Source organism: Papaver somniferum, chromosome 9 (assembly GCF_003573695.1).
Source record: "Papaver somniferum cultivar HN1 chromosome 9, ASM357369v1, whole genome shotgun sequence".
Taxonomy (NCBI): Eukaryota; Viridiplantae; Streptophyta; class Magnoliopsida; order Ranunculales; family Papaveraceae; genus Papaver; species Papaver somniferum.
The window spans coordinates 127,302,923-127,325,705 of NC_039366.1; the positions used below are offsets into that span (position 1 = coordinate 127,302,923).

Here is a 22,783-nt window from a genome sequence, read left to right on the forward strand (position 1 = left end):
TGAGATGGGAAGAGATTTCGATTTTAAAGTCTCAGTTTTGACTTTTAAAAGTAAAATCTGAAATTTCGAGAATTTTTCAAACAATAACATTGGATTTAAACTTCGCGGTAATTTTGTGTATAAAAGAATTAGCGGGTAAAGCAAAGGTGCAGGTATCTGACATCTGGTTACTTAGGAAAATTTACTAATCCTAGCACACCTCTGGTAAGGGATGAAACCAGTACTTGATAAAGAACCTCAAAACCTGAGCCTTCATTAGGTACTTTCGAGCACAGAGTTGGACAATTCACTCCATGCCCAACTCTAGCACAATACATTGCACTTGCTCAAGCTGAAAATGCTCTGAATTAGAATGCCTGCGCGACCTTCAATAAATAGAGTTATGTCCTCTTAACGTATAAGCCACAGGATTTAACTGAGACTAGAGTTATGTCTAAACTCTAACGCATAAGCCACAAGATTTAACTGAAACCAAAAGGGAGGAACATACCAAATGGACGGGTCTTGTTCTGTAAAGCCTTTGGATCAACTGAAATAAGATTTTTGGACTAGAATGACATGAGTTGAAAATGTAAAGTAAATTATAGGACAAAATGTTGCCGACTCATATCAATTATGTAACCTAGTGGAATCAAAAGTGGTTAGTGGGAGCGAGTGACTCCTCCATAAACCAAAGAAATAAGCAATAAGACGTCTATATATGAATTCCTATTAAAATTATAGGCAAGTTCTGTCTTGAAAATTATTTCAGATTGGAGTCGCTTCTGGATTCAAGTAGCAATATGATTGTGCCAGAAAGTAACAGCTGCTGCAAGTAGATTAACAACAACAGTCTATGAACAGAAGTATGGCCACATCCTGCAGTTTTTCTCGAGTATGTTAGTGTATAAAAAGGTGAATTAGACCTTGTATATGTTTGAAAGGTGAAGCAGAAACAGATCATTTGTTCTATCAACAGATCAAACTTGAAGATCCCGCTGCAACAAGTCCAGATTAGTATTCATGAAAACAATAAGCTCAGAGGATATCTTCTCTTCCTAGACTGGATGGTTCAGCATCAACAGATTATTGTTGTTGACAGTAGCACGAACCAGTATCTCTTTGGCTTCCTCATGCTTCTTTTTCAGCATGTTGCAAATCTGAATGGAATAAAGCAGCTCATTAAACCTCGTAACTGGAGTACTATGAACCCCAATCACATGATTTTGTCAGGAGATGCATCACCCTATAATTGTTGTAGACTTATCGAGTCCATAAAATAACATATTATGAGACTTATGATAAACATAGGTGATCGATGAGTGTGTTGTTTGAAAATGTTTTAAAATTTAATCAAAGAACAAATAATTATAGGGTAAAATGACTAGGGTTGACTCACATCTTCAAACACTTTCGTATAAGCTTCAGCCTTTTCAGCGATTCTATCATTCGCCATTGTCAAAGGGACTTTGAATGCTGATAACCTTGAATCCAGAGTGAATTCAACTGTGGAGGTCGAGTGGTAACCACTTCTCTCTAGAGTCTGAGCATTGGTAACATAGCCAAGTAAGTCAAAGAAACAAGGAAGATAGATTTGATATCATTCACCACACACTGATTCAGTAAATAGTATTTCTATGACTTTCTGGTTCAGAATTTCTATGACTTTCAGAAGCCTCGGTAGGTTTCCTGCAAATATCAAGAAAGGTTGTTTAGCATTTTATGGATCATGTTAGACAATAATTGAACCTTAAGAGTTATTCTAAAAGTTGACAAGCAACCTGCTCTCATTAGATGACTCAGCAAAACGTTTAAACGGATATGAAATCGCTGGATCTGCATCGGATCCCTGCAAGATCCTCAGAAATCTTAAACTAAAATACATACTATGAGGGTCAATTAGATCAGGAAAAAGCGATAAAGATTCAAAATTTATTGACTGTTTATCTGTTTGAGCACCACAAGCTACTAAACAAGAAAAAAATAATTATAGGTTCTCCTTTTTCAAATGACTCGTTCACGTCCCAAAGGAGCAAAATAATAATAAATACTAGATAGTTGTACCTCAATGTTCTTTCGCTTCAAAGATGGGCTTGACAACCCATACTTCTGTAGACCAAAAGAATGAACGATCTCAGAGGTTGCATTTATGCTCACTCTTGGGTTTCCTACTCTGGGACTTAATGACTTTATTTCTCTTGGAACATTGGAATGTGGTGGATCCTTCCTGGATATCATAGGCCTAAAAGAAGATTTAGAAAGGGAATTTACTTTATAATAACTCGAAAAGACAAGAAGGAAAGGACGATGAAAGGTAAGCTAAAAGGCATACCCAGAAACTTTCAAGCAAGGATTATCAGGTGTCCTCTTCAGAATATTTGAAGGAGATTTATCATTTTTTGTAGAAGTAATGCTTTTGTTGCTTCTAATAGGTGCAATGCTTGATACTGGAAGTCTAGGATTTACGCATTTTAGAGAGCTAGATTTAAATTTCTGCTGGAGTAAGCTGGAGGGATGATCTTGGGAACTGCAAGAAGCTCATGTCAGAATCATAACTCTCACGAGTTACAGATATATTCCATTTTCATGGTCGCTTGCATAAATGGAAAAATCAAAACTCAAGGCAAGCATTACCCAGATATATTATGTTGAATATCGTTCCTAAAACTTTCTGGTGCAATAGGTAGAGCTTTTTTTCTTGTGTCAGATGAACAAGAAGCTCTAGCCCTCTGATTCACAACTTTAGTGTTCTCGTTACCAATATGCAGCCTGCATATGAGTTAACAGCAAAAGATGTATCATGCGTCATGCAAAGACTACACAACATCAATTCCAGAAGGGGTTACTGAAACAATTTACTACCTCCTTTCATGCACAGGATATGAACTCTGGGTTTCGGTGCTTTTGCTGACAGGGGAACAACAACTTTTTCCTGGAGCTACTGCTGTATTTGCTTGATCGCCAGTTCCATCTGATTTGCTGAGAGGCTTCAAGTGAATATGCCCAACACCCTTTTCTTTCACTTGAGTAGGCTTATGAACTTTGAGGTCACTGCATCAGTCATCATTCATTGGCATAAGCAAATGATAACAAAAATGTTAAAACAGCAAGCTAAGCGCAGCAAAGATAAGATAAGATAATCTCACCCCACATGTAAATTTAAAAATACATGAGCAAATGATGAGTAATTTGTTGACACAGTAAGCTAAGCTCAGCAAAGATTATATTATATCACCCATATCTAACACTGGCGAGGAGGACATGCCATCTGCTTGGTGGGGCCTCAATATATTTTATTTCTGTTTAATTCCTCATGATAGACTGGTGGGGTTCGATTCACTTAAATTTAAGTTTCACCGCCTCAGAAGATCTATAAATATAGAACTGATAGTTAACGCATGCCTTCCAGACATCCTTCTCGGAACACATTATGATTGTAAGTCCAGTTGAATATTTGGTTACCAGGTTCAATTCTGTTTATATGTCTAAAAGTATACTTAGCTATAAAAAATTATATGTCTAAAAGTAGGTTGCAACATAAAACCTTTTTGTTATGCTTCAGCCACTTTTCTTATGAATAAACATCTATCCTGTCTTCTACTCGATGCATAAATGGAAGAGGAGAAATAAAAGAAATGTGGGGCGTTAGCTGACCTATGCAGAGGTGGCAATAGATGCTTTGACATACTTCTGTCTTCTTTCATATGGTGTTTGCTGAGGAGTGTATCCTGTGAGACACTTGCAACAGCAGCATCTTCGATCATATCACCTTGTGCAGAAGCAACAGTATTTGAATTCCCAGTTGAACCAGTATTTTGGGTATCCCACTTTCGAGCAACCGATATGTTAGTTTTCTGTTCCTTTGTGACGTCCTTTTGGCTGATTCTGGCCTTCTTAAAATTCTGTTGCACCTGAGAGTTCTTGCGTTTTCTGTTAGCTGCTTGTGGTACCACAATGGTAATACCTGCTAAGATAAAACAAATTAACTTCTTTTCTTTTCATTACGAATACATATTAGCTATTCAATAAAACAAGCATGGTTTTCTTACAATTCGCATAAATATTATTCAACGCAAGGTATCCCACATCTTCCGCATCCCTAGTCGAAAGACTGGAACTAAATTTCGTCGCTACAGTGTATTCTGCATAGGGACAGCCATGGCTCCATCTGTCAACAGGGTAACAGCCAGCTTTTGTTACACACCAAAGAGATGATTTGGAAGGTAAGTATTGCCATGGTTGATCAAAACCACCGACGAGATATACAGGATGAGTATCTCGGTCAAAGCGGTGCGATTCCAACAAGCTGACTATCTTACTAGCATAAAACTCTAAATATCGTCTTTTCTTATCAGTTTTCTGCTCGGCTATTAGCAGCTTGATGTAGTTGACAATTTCAGAAAATAAATAATCAGGCCCAAAGCCAGCAAGGCCTAAATAGTTGACTATCAACATAATTTGATATCCATCTGCATAACCTGCAAAAATTATTAGTTGAAGTTAATCTATATAGTTAATAAATAAATTTATACTCCTATAACATATAATCTGAAATCTTATATCGTACGTGCATGGCAGCCAACCCTTAACCCCTCATCTCTGAAGAGAAGTACAGCTTCATCTAGCCGCAATCCAATCATAACACACGAGCGTATACTCGAACTAACTCCAAGTCCATTCAGATATATCTGCATGAAAAATCGAAAATCGAAAAAAATACAGTTAAGAACTAAAGTTTATATACTACAAATAATGCTGATACATTATCTATTGTAAGTAAAGGCAGAAAAAGTCAATATCACAAACCGAAAACTCCTAAAGTTCACTTTTCAACTCTTCAATACGCAATGTGTATATAAACATGCACTTGGAATTCGAGTACATAATCTTAAATGCTAATAATTACTTACAGGTTTGAGACGAGGTGAGCAAGTAGTCTGAATCCACTCCCACGAAGCTTCATCAAAGTGAATACCGTATTTATCCATCAGTTGTGCTATTGTCCGCGTTCTGTAAATGACTTTTTGAATGTCATTTGTCTCAGATATTGAGGCCACTGCAAAGTAAGAGTTAATAAGTAAACAACTTTTTTCTCTCTTTTTATAGAAAATTGAGACAAGATAAAAAATTTATATTTTGATACAAGTTAAGAGCTATAGGCAACTATACTCAAATAAATGCTAACCTGTCATCATCCCACCAGTACAAAAATCATTCACCGTCGCCGTGAACATAGATTTGTCAAATGTTTCATCTACTAAAACCTTATGCAATGATGGATTGAAAGTTGATGTATACATTTCTGCATACATCCTTCCACTTCCTATACAGGCCCATTCATTTGACTCCCGCCAATAATGTGATGTATTAACCCTCCATATAAAACCAGGTGTAAGGTTGCCTTCAAACCCTCCTATAATTGCACTATAACCCTCTTTGCTCCCAGTTCTGCAATAGATCATGCTTGCTTCACGGGCCACATCTTCTAGCAATATTCGACCATCAACTAGCTCTCTAGAAGCTATAAACTGCGTCAGCTCTATTCTGATGCTATCTATTAGTGAGCACAATCCACTATCTCCATACAGGACACTCTTCCCAATCTTATGGACTTTGGTAGTGTTACAATTACCTATATATTTGCGCCAACTAGTAACGGCTAGAAAAAAGTAAAACAAGTTGCCCAAAATATTATAAGAATAATGCTTACTGATTGAATGCTTGCAAGTTCGGCGCGAGTCACCACCCATAGAGACTTCCGTAGGTTGACGCATGCATATAATAGTAGTCCCATGTTCAAGTTTACCATCACTAACCAGCAACTGTTTCATTCCTTAAACAGTATCAGTTTCCTTGAAAGCAATTATACAATACTATTGGAAGCGAAACCTGGTTATGATATGCCAGAACATTAGGATGATGCCACTGGAAAAATTAAAACTTGAATGTGCCTGCTTAGGCAGCTTAGCATCATCTCTGAACTTTACCAGTACATATCTAGTTATAAATGGGAAGAAAGCATGAACAAAAATCATGATTTTCTGTTGATTTAATCTGATTTTGAAATCACGTTATTTTGTTTATTATATCATCATATTTTGTTGAGTATACCTGTTCATCTCTTACGGTCCGCTGTTGGAATCCAAAGCTTTCTAGCAGATTTGAGTGAACTTTCAATTCGCAATCATTCACTTCCTGAACCGGTAAATTCCTGGTACAGGGATCATTTCTGTCCTGAACATCTTCAACAACATAAGACCTTTTCTCATCTATTTGGAAGTCTAGGGTTATGTCTTCCACCAAATTGATGGACTCTGACAGGGTGCAAGGGTATGGAATCACGGGGCTAAGGTCCTGCACAAATTACCCCACACCACAATTAATGAATTGATCTATAACCTGAGAAAGCATATACATTTTATACTAAAACTGATTAGAAAGAGAGCTTAAAGGCTTAAACTTCAATTTGTGGAAGAGGAGATGACTAATTACGAAAATTTTCTGAAAAGACCCTCTTATCTCAGTCAGGGTCACTAAACTATCTTTGCCTGTTCTATATCATCATTCTGTGAATTCTCTAATCTGTTTCAAAACAATTTTAATAGAATGCTAAATAAGAGTAGGTTTCAGTATATGTAACAAAAGCACTGCAGGTGAAAACTGCAGTCTTCTCCACAATCAACTTCCGGTTCCACAAACACCAAAATAAAATAGTGGCAAATGAAACAAAATGCAAGACGAGCTGTTGATGTCTAAGGTTATGTCTTCGACCAAATAGGTAGACTCTGATAGAGTGGAAGGGTATGGAATCACGGGGCTAAGGTCCTGCACAAATTACCCCACACCACAATTAATGAATTGATCTATAATGTGAAGGCATTGCTGTGAAGACATGGTAACTTATTTTTTCTCATACTTTCAAATAAGGGCAAATAAAACCAGAGAAAGTGCTGTTTGTTGTGGGTATTGGTTTCAGATACTAACAATAACATACAAACAAACAAATGAAAACAACAAAGTTAGAGCAATGAAACATTTCTATTGTTTTAACCAACATGTGTTTTAGGTATTAATGAAAAAGCCTTACCAGAGTCATTTCCGTCTCTAGGACACGATCAGGGAGAACTAAATCATCCCCATGTTTCAAAACAGCAACAATATCCAACTCCGGAGTCTCAAACGGAATGACTTTAAAGTTTCCTTTATCCTTTTCTTCAACAGAGACCTAAAGTAAACAAACACATTAAAATCTGTAAGAAATAACCTAAATCTGCAAACACTACTAGTTGTTTCTTAAGATCCGAAGTATCCATATCTAATCTTAAACCTAGCTAATCCGAATTTGAAAACAGAAAAGTTGTTAAAATAAAGAAGTTACTTTTATGTGTATTATTACCTGTTGAAATCGATTTAGATCTTGAGATTGAGAATTTCTTTGTTCGTCGAAATAAGAATTTGAGTTACTACTAATAACATCCCTGTCTGGAACATCATCAATATTGTGAGGAAGAACTTCATTTAAGAACAAAGAAAGAGGTTTATCGATTTGAAATGGTTCAATTTCAAAATCGATATCTAAAACAGAATCGAAACAGAAATTTTCTGCTTCTGCTTGTGATTTTGTATCAAAGAGGGTATTAGATATTTTAGGGACTGGTATTGAAAAGAAATTGATTAGGGTTTTTTCTGAAGAGAAAGAGAAGTAATCGACGTTGAGAAATCGAGTACGCATTGTATAATTAGGGTTTCTCAGGGTAATCAAATAGAAATTTTATGTTTCTGCTTCGGGTATCAACAAATGAATTAGGGTTTTTGTTTCAGACAATCAAATGTTGAGAATTTCTGTTTATGCTTCTTCTGATATAACAAAGGAATTAGGGTTTTTGTTTCAGATAATCAAATGTTGAGAATTTCTATTTCTGCTTCTGACATCAACAAGTTTGATACAATTTCTGCTTCTGATATCAACAAAGGAATTAGGGTTCTTTTTTTTAGACAATCGAATGTTGAGAAAATCGAGTACTTGTTTCTGAGTTTGACAGAGAGAACGAGTACAGTTGTTTCTGAATTTTCTTGAAAACATTCCCGCTTCCGTTTTTTCGACTGGTGGGCTCCAGAACCTCAGTGGCCTGTTTTCCGCGAATCAAAAAATGACGCGTGTCTTATTGAAACGGTAAAATCAAAAGACAGAGGAAAGTAATCATCATTTCCTCTCTCCTTCTTTTACTACCCCTGGCCCACACACACCTGTATCATAAAAAGTTTCCCTTTCATCTTTCCTTCGCTGTAAAACTAACATGGAATTGCAGAAGCGCAATTAGGTTCGTCATCTTCATATTAATTACTCCCTCCGTTACTTGGTTATTCATTTAGTTATTCATAATAATCTTTGGATAACCTAATACCTAATCTAATCTAATTTGATCCCATCAGCTAATTATTGATATAAAATGATGCATTTTTTTAGCTTCCCTTTCTTGTTAGGTTTATTCTTCTTAGGGTTTCATTTGTTAGGACAACTCCTAGTTTTTTCATTTTCTGGATCAAGAAAATTTATTCAATCTCTGGGTTTGTCTTTAATGTTTGCATTGATTCTTGAACAAGTTTTCAAATTCAGTTGAGCTTCAATGTTAAGAGCAGGTAGTAAGGAGGGAAATTACTAGAATTGCTTACTAGGTTTATCCAATAAATTTATGGTATGTTTTTCCAATTCGACATTTTGCTACTCAAGGTTACTTATTCACCGAGTACATCTTTAAGTTAGTTGATCTAAATTTTTTGATGTTACATGTGAATTTTATGGTTTTTCTATTAATTTGGTCCTCTTACGACTGTGGTTGAATTGGAAATTGAATTATTGTCCCTCCTTTTGATGGGACTTCACAAATATCCCTAATAGATTTTATATATGGCCTTTGGCATAATTAAAATTTTATCATAAAAAGTTATTTTCATGGTTTCCATATTTATCCTTTATGTATCAATTCCACGTCCTTCCTTCTTTACTTCTCAGCAAAACACGAACCAGCATCTTCATCTCGTCCTCACCATCTTCATCTCCGTCGCCACCACTATCCTCATCGTTCCCATCACCACCACCATCTCGATCGCCTCCACCACAACCAGCACCACCACCTCCGTTACTTCTGCCACCGCTATCAACAGATCTATTAAGGTCAATATATTTTGCTGCTGTTAAATTTAAACTGAGAGATTGAAGAACGAAAGGTGAAATTAGGGTTCCTGAGATGAAATTAAGATTGGGATCGAGTTAGATTATTAAAGAATCATCATCATCTCGAGTTCCTCCACCAAAACCAGCACCATCACCTCTGTTACCTCCGCAACCGCTATCAACAGATCTATTAAAGTTAATAAGTTTTGTTGTTGTGAAATCTAAACTGAGAGATTGAAGAACGAAATATGTAATTAGGGTTCCTAAGATGAAATTAAGATTGGGATCGAGTTAGATTAGCAAAGAAGATGAAGTTTCTGTTTGATTTGGGTCACATTTGGTGATGGGAACTATTGGTGCTATTTTTAATGGAGGTTTGAATATGTGTTCGAGATCGAGTTAAATATGTTGATGGTGTTCCAGGTATAGCAATTGTCCTTTCATTAACCTACTTACTTCAGTTTTTATCGGATCAACTACTGTTGTTGATCCCGTTTATTGGATCAACTCCTATTGTTGATCCAATTTTTATTGGATCAACTACTGTTGTTGACGCCTTTTTTTAGGTTGGTGGTAATGACTGTATTATAATTGTATTTGTGTTGGATGTTTTTGATGGTGGTGGAAGGTATAGTTGTGGTGGTGGTTGTTTAAGTTTTGCGGCAGTGGTGGTGGATGTTAGGGCAGTGATAAATGTTGCTTTGAATGGTGTTTATGTTTTTATGGGATTCATTGTTGTTGTTGATCCATTTTATGGGATCAACTCCTGTTGTTGACCCAATTTTTTATGGGATCAACTATGGTTGTTGATCCATCTATGGGATCAACTCCTGTTGTTGACCCAATTTTTAATGGGATCAACTACTGTTGTTGATCCTTTCAACTCATATTGTTGACAATATTTCCTTGGATAAGTATAATCATGCTTGTAGCTTAAATCATGCTTTGTAGTTTAAATCATGTAAATTTCTTCCAATGTTGAACTTGTGGTGCAATGGTAGCATGAATGACTCCATGTCAGATGATGCGTGTTCGACTCACGCCAAGTTCACTACATTTACATGGATCAACTTTCATTGTTGATCCAATTTAGTGGATCAACTACCATTATTGATCCACTAAATTGGATCAACTTCCACTGTTTATCCTTTTTTTTTGGTCAACTATCGTTGTTGATCCCCAAAATTGGATCAACTGTTGTCGATACAAAAATATCTGAACTAGTGGTGGCGGCGGCGGCGAACTAGTGGTGGTGGAGGCGGCGGACTAGTGGTAGTGGAGGACTGTTGGTGGTGTAATGGTGGTGGTGAAGGAGTGATGGTGGAATATTAGTGGTGGTGGTGGTTGGTAGGTGGTGGTTGTTGAACGGTGGTGGTGGAATGGTAGTTGAATGTTGGTGGTGGTGGTTCTAGTGGTGGTGGTGAAGTGGTAGTGGAAAAAATTTGTTCCATTTTGAAATAATGAAAAATATTATATGGGTGAGGGTATTAAGGTAATCTAATTTTAAATGGATAAGGTTATTAAAAAGTATGAACATATTTATTGTTGTATAAGGATATATTTATTGGGTGTCAAAAGTAGGGACATATAAATAATGTACCCCGAGTTGAATGTCTAAGGTCTCTTTTTCTTTATTTTGAACTAGTCTAGGACGTAATGGTAGCTTAACTCGTATATTTTTTTCAGGTTGTTAATCTTTTTCTTCTGGTTCCTCTCGTTTATAATCTCTTGTGTACAGGCAGTTTGACATTTCGGTATTGTTATCCGTGGATAATGGTTTGTAATTTTTAAACTAGTGCGCTTGAGGTAGTAGACAGATTAGTTTATTGGCAATTTCAGCTGAGCTAGGTTATAATTCTGAAAAGCGAAAATGCATGCTCGTCACTGTAATCCAGACAATCGGGTTAGATCTAATGCTATGAGAATGGAAGGTTCAGGAAAGGTCCATGGCATGTATAACAACCAGAACTTCAACCTGGGTTTTGGCTGCGGTTCGCCCAAGCCTATCCCACCCACCTCAGCCATCTCGAAAAATTGACATTTTCGTGGAAGCTGGTCGGCTTGTGGCAGAATACTTAGTTCCTAAAGGTCTTCTAGATCAAAATATGATTTCTGAAAAACGGGAAAATGTTGGTGTTAATTATCAGATTGCATAAGAGCTTGGGTTGCAAGAAAGAGGAAACTTGTAGCTTCCTTTAGAGACCAGGACATCGACCCTTGCTCTTTTGGGGAACACAACTCCTGATGTGGGAAAATGTTGGTGTTAATTATCAGACTGCTACATCCATACCCAGAGTGACCCTGGACTGATTCTTCCTGTGGAAGAGAGGAAAACATGCTTGCTGCAACAGTCTTTTCCTAATGTATCTTTCATGTTCCAGGAAGAATCAGTCCAGGGTCACTCTGGGTATGGATGTAGCAGTTCTTCAGTTAAAGATAGAGGTGCTATAAAGGACCAAGAAAGCCAGAGAAAAGTGGTCCTCATCTATGGTTATAGATGCTGATGAATACTTGAATAGTCAAACTTTCGGTGGGTTACCATCGATTTCTTATGAGGAGAGGGTTTCCGGTGATGAAGACATGACCGAGACTGCTAATCAAGAGAGGCTGGTCACATTCACATTCATTCCCGTAGTCGAGCTTAAATCACATACTTTACATCTTACAACCTTTGTTATATGCCGGAATAAAGGTTCAATGGGTCCGGATCCGGGTCTGGTACCAGTGAGTGCTTGGATGTGAAGAGGGGTAGTTAGGGTAGTTCCTTATTATTGGAGGGTAATCTGGGTACTCCTTTTATGAGTAGCATTTATGCTATGTGAAATTGTATTCGACATTTATCAAAACCTATGAAGCACAGATACTTCAAAATCGGTGACGTATCCGTATCGACGCCGTATCAGTATCAGAGACTTGGGGATATCTGGGGATACGTATCAGATACTCCATTTAAAGTGTCACCTTTTTTTAATTACAAAAAGGGTAGGGGATACTTTGGGATACCTCTCAGATACCCTATTAGGGGATACCTCCTGTAATCTAACATTTATTTTTTTTATACAAAATCTATATATTTATAAATTTATACATAAATCTGATAGATATTTGTACTCATGAACATATCGAATAATTATATCTAAACCCAATACCTTATTGACTATAAAGAAAAAAGACTTGGTATTTATTTTTATGGTGCTTCAAAAAAAAAAAAAAAAGATGTTAGAAAAATCTAGCTTTAAGACTTATTGGGCTGTCATGTTCGTCATGTTGTTTAAAAATAAATCAGAGTATATATGATTTTATCCATTCAATTAATATAAGACCGAAACCCAAAATGCTTAAAATTGAATGTTTGATCGCTTTAATATTCAAAATAGTATCTATCAGATTTTTTTTCATTTTATGATCTTTTAGTAGAATGAATTATTATTATATTAATTTTTTTTAATAAATACACGTATCCAACCGTCCCGTATCCTCATTTTATGAAAATTGATAAATCCTAATATCAGTATCGTTGCATCGTAGATAAAAACCAATTCAACTTCTATCCATGTCTAATCCTTCTTCTAATCCTCTGAATTCTACTCTTCTCCCTCACTGATCTCTGTCCTTACAGATTTTGAATCCTACACACGTCATGAAAATTGACTCTCTCTGTAACCCTAATTAGGGTTCCTTATACCTCCTCCCTTGACCCTTCCAGCCAAGAGTAATTATTATTTCTCGATACATTGAGGGAAGAATGGCGGGTAATTTCCGTCCTGGTTCGGTATGTATCCTCCGAATTTTCGTTTAGTGGCTTTCTTTTTTGATACTGTAAATCTTTTCTGGAATCAATTTCTTAACCAAAACTGAATGGTTTAGGTTTTTTTATGTAATGGAAAAGAGAAACGATTTGTTTTATATGCAAAGAAATTTCCGATTTTTGTTTTTAGTCGGTGGTGTTTGTGTTGGTTTCCTCATTGGTTAGAATTCCAAATTCAGAAGGGGTTTTTGTTTCCTTGTTTGTGTTGGATACCTAATATATAAAGAATTTCTGCAGCCGTGAAGAATTATTAAGTTTATTCATCGTGCTTTCTTGCTTTGGATTATTCACAGAGCATTAGTTCAGTTTTAATAAGAGAGTTGATTTTTGGTATCTAGGATTCACTGAGTTTGAGATCGAGTATTTCCGTTTTACTTTTGTATTGATGGTGGAGGTAGCTCTTAAAAACAACCGGGGTGTATCTACAATGTTGAACGAGCACAGTAAGCAAAAGGCGAGCCGGCAAAAAAGAAGGAACAAGGATAAGGAGTTGAGGGTGAAGAAGAAAAACAACAAAAGGGGAAGTAGGAGGAGGAATAAGAAGATGATTAGTAAGACATTGAAGAAGAGGAGGCATATCAGGGTCGATAATAATCCAGATAACCCCACCACTAGATTAATTGCTGATGATGTGGTGGTGGTTTTACTGAGCAGACTCCCGGTGAAATTACTTTTGCGTTTCAAGTGTGTCTGTAAGCGTTGGAAATTGATTATCGAAGATCCACACTTTATCCATTCACACCTTACCCATTCAGAAACACGTCCTGGTCTCTTTGTACTCCTTCCAAAGAGTACTTCATGGGAAGGGGGTTGCGCAAGGGATTATGAGTCTTTCATTTCAGCTGATTTGCACTTCAGTGGCAGAGCAGCAAATGTTCACACCATATGGAAAACAAAGTTGTCGTATCGTCAAATTCTGGGACCCATTACTGGTTTGGTCTGTTTCGTTGACAGCTGCGCTGTTCAAATACACAATGTCAGCACAATGGAATCAACACCATGGATCAAGTCAAAAGTGCGCATGAATCTAGAGAAAGATGGTTGCATTGTGAACATTTTAGAGGAACCGACATGTTATTTTGGTTTCGATCCTACTACCAAGAAACATAAAGCTATTTTTGTGTGGTGTAGAGGTAAATTCCGAAATTTTCCAGTTTGTGAGGTCTTGACAGTAGGGAATAATACATGGAGAATAATCGACGAGGCACTGCCATACAGTATCTTAGGAAATATCACTCAGTATGCAAATGGTTCCATATATTGGCTTATACAGCGTCCTTGGGTAATGGCATTTGATATAGGAAGTGAGAAGTTTAGGGTGATCCGAGCTCCCAAATTCACAGTAGAGAATGAGTTAGGGTTCCAGAGATTCTCAGAAGTGGATGGGTGTCTAGCCATCGTATGTCAAGATGAACAAATAGTCAATATGTGGATATTGCATGATCATAATAAAGAGAATGGATCATCTACTAGTAGCAGTAGTGAAAAAGATTGGACTCAACTGACTATCACACTTCCTTCTAATAACCGGGAAGATTGGTGGTTTGTTTATTTTTATTCTGTTGCCGGAACAGATCAGATAATCTTAGAAACCTATAGAGATCCTGGCCCGTTTGGGTTCAGGAGGAATGCAAAGCTTGCCAAATTTTATTTTTATGATCTTAAACAGAAGACGTTCAAGAAGTTTGAGGTCGATGGGATTTCCTTCTTTTCGGAATATAGCAGGACTGAATGTGTCTCAACCTTCGTAGAAAGCCTTCTGCCTGTTCAGAAGAAGTTGTAACCCACCGTGAGCCGAACCTTCAAGTGAATCAACTTTCTGGGTTCTTAATGAATGATGGTCACAGCCGAGCCTTCAACTTACTCTGTCATTGATGGTCACAGCCGAGCCTTCAAGTGAACGGACTTTCTTTTTTTATGTTTATAGATAGATTACTTAGTTTAACTAGTCTTCTGTTTACTGTCTTTGATGTTCACAGCCGAACCTTCAAGGGAATCAACTTTTTTTTTTTTTATGTTTACCGCCCTGATGGCACGGAGGACTTTAGGAATAAAACAAATTATTAATATTCAAAGCTTAATGTAATCCCTTTTAGAAGAAGAATTTCATTAATTAATTTTTTTTTATGAAACTACATTACATTGGAATCCAAATTTTGTTTCCAAAACCATTTTGCGCATAAACCATAATCAGGCTTAATAAGGACTTTTACACTTGCATGAAAGGTCTATAAGAAAAAATGTGCCCAACATTTTCCATAGGGCTTATTCACGGCAATTGCTTGCTCTTTGAAGTGGTGATGGCAAAGTGAACTTTTGTAGTGAAGACAGTCTCAGCTGTCAACATTTCAGCTGAGTAGTTGGAAAGTATGCTCATACCATTGGATAACCTACCTTTGATCTGATGCTTTCCTCCTTTATAGAAATGTGAATAGCCCCTAAAAATGTGAAATTATAAGTCCACCATATTGTTTTACATGTTGGCCCAAAATTCATTAGCAGCACAAATGCAAGTAGTTTGAAAAATAAGTTGTATGAAAAGTACAACAACTGTGACAACAGTAAATTCATGCTAGCACTACTGCTATCTTGTTTCTGCCATTCAGGAAGCAACATCAACCCAATTTCTGTCAATTGACTGTTCAGTGGCATACAAAGTTACAAACAGTTATTGCAATTTTAATATACAGATTTTGCGCCAAGCTTAGAACACAGGCCCATTTGTGAATCAATAATGACAAAACCATAAATATTGACCATTGAACACCTCTATTTCGGTGCATAATGTGAATGCATTCATTAACCAATATATTATGTTAAGCTCAAGCACAATCATGTGCAAGCATACATAACCCAGAGTATACACAATCAACATCTAAAGTTATTACATGCAAAAATTCGCTGAAGCCATAGAATGGCGAGGTATCAGGTCAAATAGTTTAGTTACAAATAAGTATGCAGAAAAATATGCGCAATCTAAAGCATCGTGTCAGATATGGTTAATCACCAACATGTATGCACAAAATCTACAACCAAAATATATGACCAGCATCTGACATTGCAGATGAGGGCAAAAGAAGGATTTCTGCATGATCCATCACCAATTGGCAATGCTTTGTAGGTGAAAATTCGCGTCACCCGCTGCATCCGATGGGGACTTGATACCCTACATAACATGTGAACAAATATCAGAAGAGCGCAAGCCCTACAGGTTATTCATTTGCATAGAATGCCAACAGAAGAAGTAAAAAACTAAAAATAGACATACAAGCATCTGTAGCTGAACTACTAGAGTAGTATCTCTTGCTGCATGTTTCTGCAAAAGGATCATTATTCTATGGGTCCTTTTTTGGAAATGGAAGGAAAAAAATGGACCAAAACCACGCCCACCGTGGGGCTCGAACCCACAACCACAAGGTTAAGAGCCTTGCGCTCTACCAACTGAACTAGACGGGCAGATGTCTTTTCAATAGGTTTTAGACTTTACCTGATTCAACTTCCAGGGGACGCAAGGAGAAGGTGAAAAGCCTTGCACTCTTTAAGCTTGCCCAAATTCATTTGTTGAACTTGAACACAAGACTTCAGAAACTTTGATTTTTAAACTAGCTAAATTGTTATAAGAGAAAAAACTCCTAAAAACATTGAATTTACAACTTAAGTCTAAAAACACATGCCAAAAAAAACAAATTAAATGGTAAATTTTAGGCTGGAAAAGTCACAACGTTTAAAGACAGTACCGAAACTGTAGTTGTATCCTTCAGCAGAGTCTTCACCTTGCCAGTAGAGACGTCTAATTCTTTAACAAGGAGCGGGTAATAATGCAAGAGCCTCACCTCCAATAGCAAGGAGCTCCCCATCTTTAAAGCATTTAGTTGAGAATTTCACTCTAAAAATATGAGACGGCATATCAAAATTAAAATTGATCAAAACATCAGCAAGCCGACACAAATAGTTATGCATCTCATGACAGGGACAGCCAAACCCACATGTTTTTGTTTCTATTTCCCCTTATATTAAGAGCCAGTATTTGAGCTTCTACTTCTTCATCAACGTAGACAGGCAATTTGAATTGCAAACTTTGAGAAACATATATAGCTCCTGGCTGCAAAAATAAAATAAAGAACTTCACTGAGCATATTTGATTTTTTAGACAGCAACTGGCAGTAAAAGGTAAAGGCAGGTTTGTCTTCCACAAAAAGTATGAAACTATACCATCTATTCAGAAAAAAAAAAAAAAAGAGAGAACTCAAAGAGCCGACTGATTTCAGCATGTACACCGCTAAAGCAAAAAGTATAAGACAAACTCAATAAAAGACAATATAACTTGAGAGAGGGAGAGAAAGAATTACAAAATGAGAAGCAATTATCCGAGGGAATAGGCTAGCAACAAGCATCCCATGAATGATTCGATCTTCAAAACCACAAGATCGAGCAAATTTTGAATCAAAGTGCAGCGGACTCAAGTCATGGGTAGTTTTGAGTACTCAGTAACATCTTGTTCAGAGAATTTTCTTGATTGTCTCAGAACATCTCCCACTTTAAGAACACAAATCGCTGTAGAAGAAGTAGCGAAGCTTAAGGATGGAAAGAAGTTTGAAACCAAACGTTTCAGAAGCATTGTCTCGTAAAAACAAGGTGCTTTACCAATAAACAACAAACTTCCCTGAATCTGGAAATAAAACTTACATTGGAAACAATTATGTACTAACGAATTTGAAACAAGGTGCTTTACCAATAAACAACAAACTTCCCTGAATCTGGAAATAAAACTTACATTAGAAACAATTATGTACTAACGAATTTGATGAGAACTTTTATAACTTACTAGTCTATGAATCTCATGAAAAATCATATACGCAAGGATATAGCAGAACAATAACAGAGATCCAAACAAGAATTATCAATAACAAAACGCATAATCGTATACAATCTCTTGATAAGATTTATAAAGTTGATATACCTTGGCACTACAAAACCCTACAGCACACAGGGATTATGCGACTCTATAACCCATTACACAACATCAATCAAGTAACACATAATCTTACAAAATCCCCAAATAAGACTGGTTAAGTTGATATAATATGACCTCCACCCTACCTACTGGTTACATGTGATGTTGAGCTTACACCATGAGTATTGTAGCAAAAGGCATCCTAGAGAAGATCAGGCCTAACGTAGTATACACACAGCAATGACCAAAAATATAAGGTCAGACCGATTAGCTAAGATAAAATAAACAATACAAATCGCATCAGTGACCACTAAACCAACATTGTTTCCCCTAACCTCATAACTAGATTGACTGCTTAGTGCTTACAGGGTGAGGGCCGACCAAGAAAAAACTAAAAAGACTGTTTCAGGGTGTTTTATTTTGCTGTGCAGACTTTCCAGACAAATAAAGCCATAGCTTATTCTTATTATCGGCCAGATACAGAGAAGCCTGGATCTACTAACATCCATTTGGCATCCTTCTTAAGCAACTCCTCAGTTGGGGATGATATCGGATGGACATATTCTCATCTTGACATTCTGTACGATATTGTGTCGGTTTTCTTATACATACATGACGTCATGAACTCACTATCAACCAAACTTCCGTTTTTCAAGAATGAACACATTGGTGAAACATTTATTTGACTATTTTATCATAATCATTTTAAAAGGGTCAATGTTATGTTGGATATTGGCTAGATTTTAGGAAACATCAGTGTGATTTCTTAAATCGGTTTTGACTGATTTTTAGAATTATGTTTAGACTTCTATCTAAACAAGGGTTTCCTATCTTAGCTAGTTTAGGTTTCCTAGATTAGAGTAAAGCTTGGTTTCCTAATCGAAGTATTTTAAGCCTATAAATAAAGGCATAACCTTTAGGTTATAGGCATCTACATCATCTACATCAATATTGTCTAAACCCTTAGGTTGTAGACATCTCCTCACAAAGAAAAGAAGTAATCTCTTCATTAGAGAGATGTAGATCCTCTCATAGCTCTAGGGCTGAGAGAGTTGAAGGTGAGTTGAGAATGTGAAGAAGAAGAAGGGGTGTTGAGTGTCATGTGCATTGTGTATTCTCTGATATATGAAGTAAGTGAATTTCTGCCAGTGGACGTAGGCACATTGCCGAACCACGTAAATCTCCGTGTCTTGTGTGTTCTATGTGCATTAGCTTCCGTTGATTGTGTAGTTTTTCGTTTCTGATGCCAGATCCTGTGAAGCCTTGTGTGAAGCCTTGAGGAACGATATGAACCTCTCGGCACAACATGTTACCCAATAATTCTACTTGTCAGTAATGAACAGTAATTCCAAATAACTACTTTACCTGATCAGCCTCAAAGCACTAAGATGAATTGACAGGGGAGACACTTGAACATTTCTAATTCTTCGGACCTCTTTCTGCGACTACAACAGAATCAAGAGACACAGCAGGTGACAAATTTCCCTCCAACTCTGATAACAGGAATTAGGCAGTCTAAATGTGCTTTTGTTGAGCAATTCTTCAATGCTGTTGTAGATACGTGGCTTTCAATGGATCTAACGGGATAAAGTATCCGTAATACATAATTCAGAACCCTTAGTGAAAGATCAAATCAATTAGGGCAAGCACGATATCAAAATTAACCAGAGAGAAAAAACAGATGTGAGTTTGGTGTATTAAACACACCATTGTTCTGTGTAAATATATTCAGTGAAACCCGAAAGAAACTCCAGGATTGAGTGGCAAGCTAGACAGGACAGAGCTGCAGTGCAGTCTCATTTAGCAGTCTAAAACTGTTCGAAAGTGGGACAAAACATATACTAATACTTCACCCTCCAAGTCGACAAATGGATTATGAGTTTTGTAAGGAACAATTAGATGGTGCTAGCGTTTGATAATACAAACATATTATGCTAGGACCAGGGGTTGGTGACTTGGTGTCTACATATCAAAAGATGCTATAATTCTTACCTCTTGATGCGAACCTCTAAACTGCTTTAACCTAATAGAGCAAGAAGCTCTTATCCTATCACAAATTCAATAATGTAATATGCGTAAGGCATGAACTACATCTTTTGGTGTTAGTACCGAGAATCTAATTCCAGTTCACATTTATGAATAAAAATAACAAATCAAGCTATAGTAAAACCTGGATAAGTTAAAATGCCAAAATGAAGCACTTGAAATCTAGTAAATGTTTGCGTCTTGTCAAGTTCCAGACTCATTCTGATCTTATAGTCCTATCCTGCATGGTGATGTGTTCCTAATTTGAGTCGGTATTAAAATGTCCGCGTAAGAAATCGTACTCTGGTTCCCTTCTCTACTCCATTGTCAATGTACTGTGAGTACGAAAACTTAAGCGATTCCCAAATGTAACCAATTGCTGATCCAACGTAGAGAGTACAGTTCCAAGTTGGTCAGCCAAATGTAAACTAGCTCAGTGAATCTCTTGATGGTTTTCTTCATACAAAACCCTCTTGCTCGGTCTCAAGTTTCACACATTATAAACCTAAGAAAAAACCATCTACCAACTAATTTGAAATCTCACAAAACCACATGATTAATCTAAAGACTATAATCAAACAAAACAATTACTAAGAGGACCCATTACTCTAAAACCGTATATAAAAAAACCCACTAATCAAGACTTCTTTAAAATCCTAAAACTACAATCAAATTTCAGGCACATGACAAATAGTTTTTTGAGGCATTTTATCAAATAGTAATTAACCAATACTGTTTTTTTTTTTTTGGACACATAAGATCAATCAGAAAATCGTGACAGGAGATAAAAAGCCAGAAGAAAGAAAGAAAACAGAAATGCGAGACAATTAGGAGCTGAGAAGAACAACATGATACATACATTCTTAATCTTTACTTTTACTGACCTAATCAATCAAATTATGGAAAGCAAGAAAAATAAAATAATAGGTGGTTTCAATCTTCTATGTACATACCAAATCAAAATTCCCATGATGAAAGTCATAGCAGCAGCTTATTCGGAAGAAAAAAAAAAGTGATCGCAGGGAAAAAGGTTGAGAATTGCAGAAGCAAAAGAGGCTGATATTCAAAATACAAGAAAGTCCAGGCAAATTAGAATTCTCTAAATTTATGTCTGGTTGAGGTGGGCCCGAGTCCCACCCCGTCGTCTTCTCCATCCAGAAGAACCCGAAAACACTATAAAAAAATTTAGACTCAAGATTCTTCGATTTCCGGTTATATTTCTCAAATTTGTTGCAACTGAAGAGATTTAGTATTGAAACTGGAGGAGAAATTTGAGAGAGAATCAACCAAATTTGTGGAAACTTAAAAACTGAGGACATTTTCTGTGACAGTCAAGTCTAAGTTCATATAATATGACCTCCATGCTACTGTTCTACATGAGATATGTTATGTTGCAAAAGGCGCCCCAGAGAAGATGATGCCTAACATAGTATATACATGCCTAACATAGTATATACATGCCAATGAGCGAGTGACTAAAACTATCACATTGATAAATAAAGACCCCCACAATGATTTCAATGAACAAACATTACTTTCCCTAACCTCATTATGATCACAACTTCAAGTAACAAATATGTCATTACAAAAACTGCCAAAGATACCATGTTTCTGCAAGAACACCTGCGCCAAATTCTTGGTTTTTGATTGATTGGCGCAGGTGCAAATGCAGGAACATGTGATCTTTCAGGCCAACTATCCACTAAAGTGTGTGAAAGTGTCGAAACTTTGTGTCATGTATGTCCAGTCAGAATTGTGAATTATGTGCAATGGGATAGAATATAAACACCCAGCATTGAACATTATCCTATGCAAGTACCAATTGAAGTGCCTGGAAAAAAAATAGTTTGTCCCTAGTTTGTAACAGTAAACAAAAAATAGTCATAGATTACACATTTCACATGCGACGATTCGTCGATCTTGATTATACTTGAGGGTTTCATAGATCTTTAGAGTTTAATGTAACGTTAATGTTGAGGGTCGACATTTCTAACTATCAATTCACATCATTGAACAGTACTATAAGAGGTTCGACCTTTGTCTCATTTCTGTTGGGCATTTCTACAAAGACTTAAGTGTAAACCTAATTCCAACATGTAATAAAATAAAATTACCCAAGCCCTGAAATTGTCAGATGCATACCCAATCTCGTATATGATACAACTAACAATTAAACTTTAATCATTCATTTCATATTTCATACATGCAGAGAGTCAAACTCACCTGGAGCGCGTCATGAAATCTGGAGGAGATTTTGTGTTTCAAATAGAAATCGCAAACTAATCATCGTTTCTCCTGCGTAACAATAACAATTGGGTCTGAAGTCGAAATTGGATTTTTTTTCAAAATCCAATTTAATCGGGAGAGATGCAACATCTAATCTCGATTTCAAATCCAACTGAACTCAAAGAATGACAGTGGTGGTGATGGTGTTGTACGGTAGTGGGGGTGTTAATGGTGATGAAGATGAAGGAAGAAGAGAGAGATTTCGATGGTGAAGAAGGAACTGAGAAAAGATGGAGGAGAGAATTGTTTCTCTGAAAGTGATCCAATGCTGAAGAAGACTGAAGGAGTGAAAACTAAAAGAGAAACAAAAACACGGAGGGGCAATCGCGTCATTTGAAGGTTTAAAACTCGGCTTTGCGCCTTGTATTGTTAGGAATTACGGTTGTTTTGTAAGGTTTTACCTAAATACCACCTACATTTTTCCTAAACACCACTCACAGTAAAAAAAAACACAATAAATATACACCTAATCTAGATTCTAGAGTGGGTAATGAAAACTAACCATTTTCACTATCATCGCCGCCCCTCTTCATGGTATTACAGTTTGCATGTCATA

At 36.7% G+C, this 22,783-nt stretch overlaps 2 protein-coding genes, 1 non-coding gene and 1 pseudogene across 4 annotated transcripts; 1 reads left to right on the forward strand and 3 right to left on the reverse strand.

Annotated features, from left to right (window-relative positions):
• Nucleotides 1-524: 524 nt before the first annotated feature.
• LOC113313589 lies at nt 525-8,005 on the reverse strand. Of its 2 annotated transcripts, XM_026562381.1 has the most exons (17): nt 7,376-8,005; nt 7,067-7,204; nt 6,751-6,804; nt 6,091-6,333; nt 5,690-5,801; nt 5,165-5,611; nt 4,890-5,035; nt 4,547-4,667; nt 4,029-4,457; nt 3,634-3,943; nt 2,842-3,030; nt 2,614-2,748; nt 2,312-2,506; nt 2,044-2,221; nt 1,761-1,815; nt 1,379-1,668; nt 525-1,139 (listed from the first exon to the last, which is right to left on the reverse strand). In XM_026562381.1, exons 1-16 carry the CDS (start codon nt 7,709-7,711, stop codon nt 1,580-1,582), a joined length of 3,177 nt encoding a protein of 1,058 aa, XP_026418166.1. In that variant the 5' UTR covers nt 7,712-8,005; the 3' UTR covers nt 525-1,139; nt 1,379-1,579. The 2 variants fall into 2 exon arrangements, with proteins under 2 accessions (XP_026418166.1, XP_026418168.1); XM_026562383.1 differs by having other exon boundaries at nt 1,761-1,828; nt 5,165-5,801.
• A 4,586-nt stretch (nt 8,006-12,591) lies between these two features.
• On the forward strand, nt 12,592-15,087 carry LOC113313473 (putative F-box protein At1g50870). Its single transcript, XM_026562251.1, has 2 exons — nt 12,592-12,926; nt 13,301-15,087. The coding sequence occupies exon 2, from the start codon at nt 13,348-13,350 to the stop codon at nt 14,743-14,745; it is 1,398 nt and encodes a 465-aa protein (XP_026418036.1). The 5' UTR covers nt 12,592-12,926; nt 13,301-13,347; the 3' UTR covers nt 14,746-15,087.
• A 647-nt stretch (nt 15,088-15,734) lies between these two features.
• On the reverse strand, nt 15,735-22,498 carry LOC113307951 (annotated as a pseudogene).
• Nucleotides 16,346-16,418, reverse strand: TRNAK-CUU. Its single transcript has one exon. It is a non-coding gene; the product is annotated as a tRNA-Lys (tRNA).
• Nucleotides 22,499-22,783: the final 285 nt, after the last annotated feature.

Excerpts from the sequence above, each read along its gene's own strand:
- LOC113313589 (XM_026562383.1), bottom strand. The coding sequence starts at position 7,711 with ATGCGTACTCGATTTCTCAACGTCGATTACTTCTCTTTCTCTTCAGAA. Across the intron at positions 7,205-7,375 it reads ATCTAAATCGATTTCAACAG|GTCTCTGTTGAAGAAAAGGA; the intron begins GTAATAATACAC and ends TGTTTACTTTAG. Across the intron at positions 2,749-2,841 it reads TATCCTGTGCATGAAAGGAG|GCTGCATATTGGTAACGAGA; the intron begins GTAGTAAATTGT and ends ACTCATATGCAG.
- LOC113313473 (XM_026562251.1), top strand. The coding sequence starts at position 13,348 with ATGGTGGAGGTAGCTCTTAAAAACAACCGGGGTGTATCTACAATGTTG.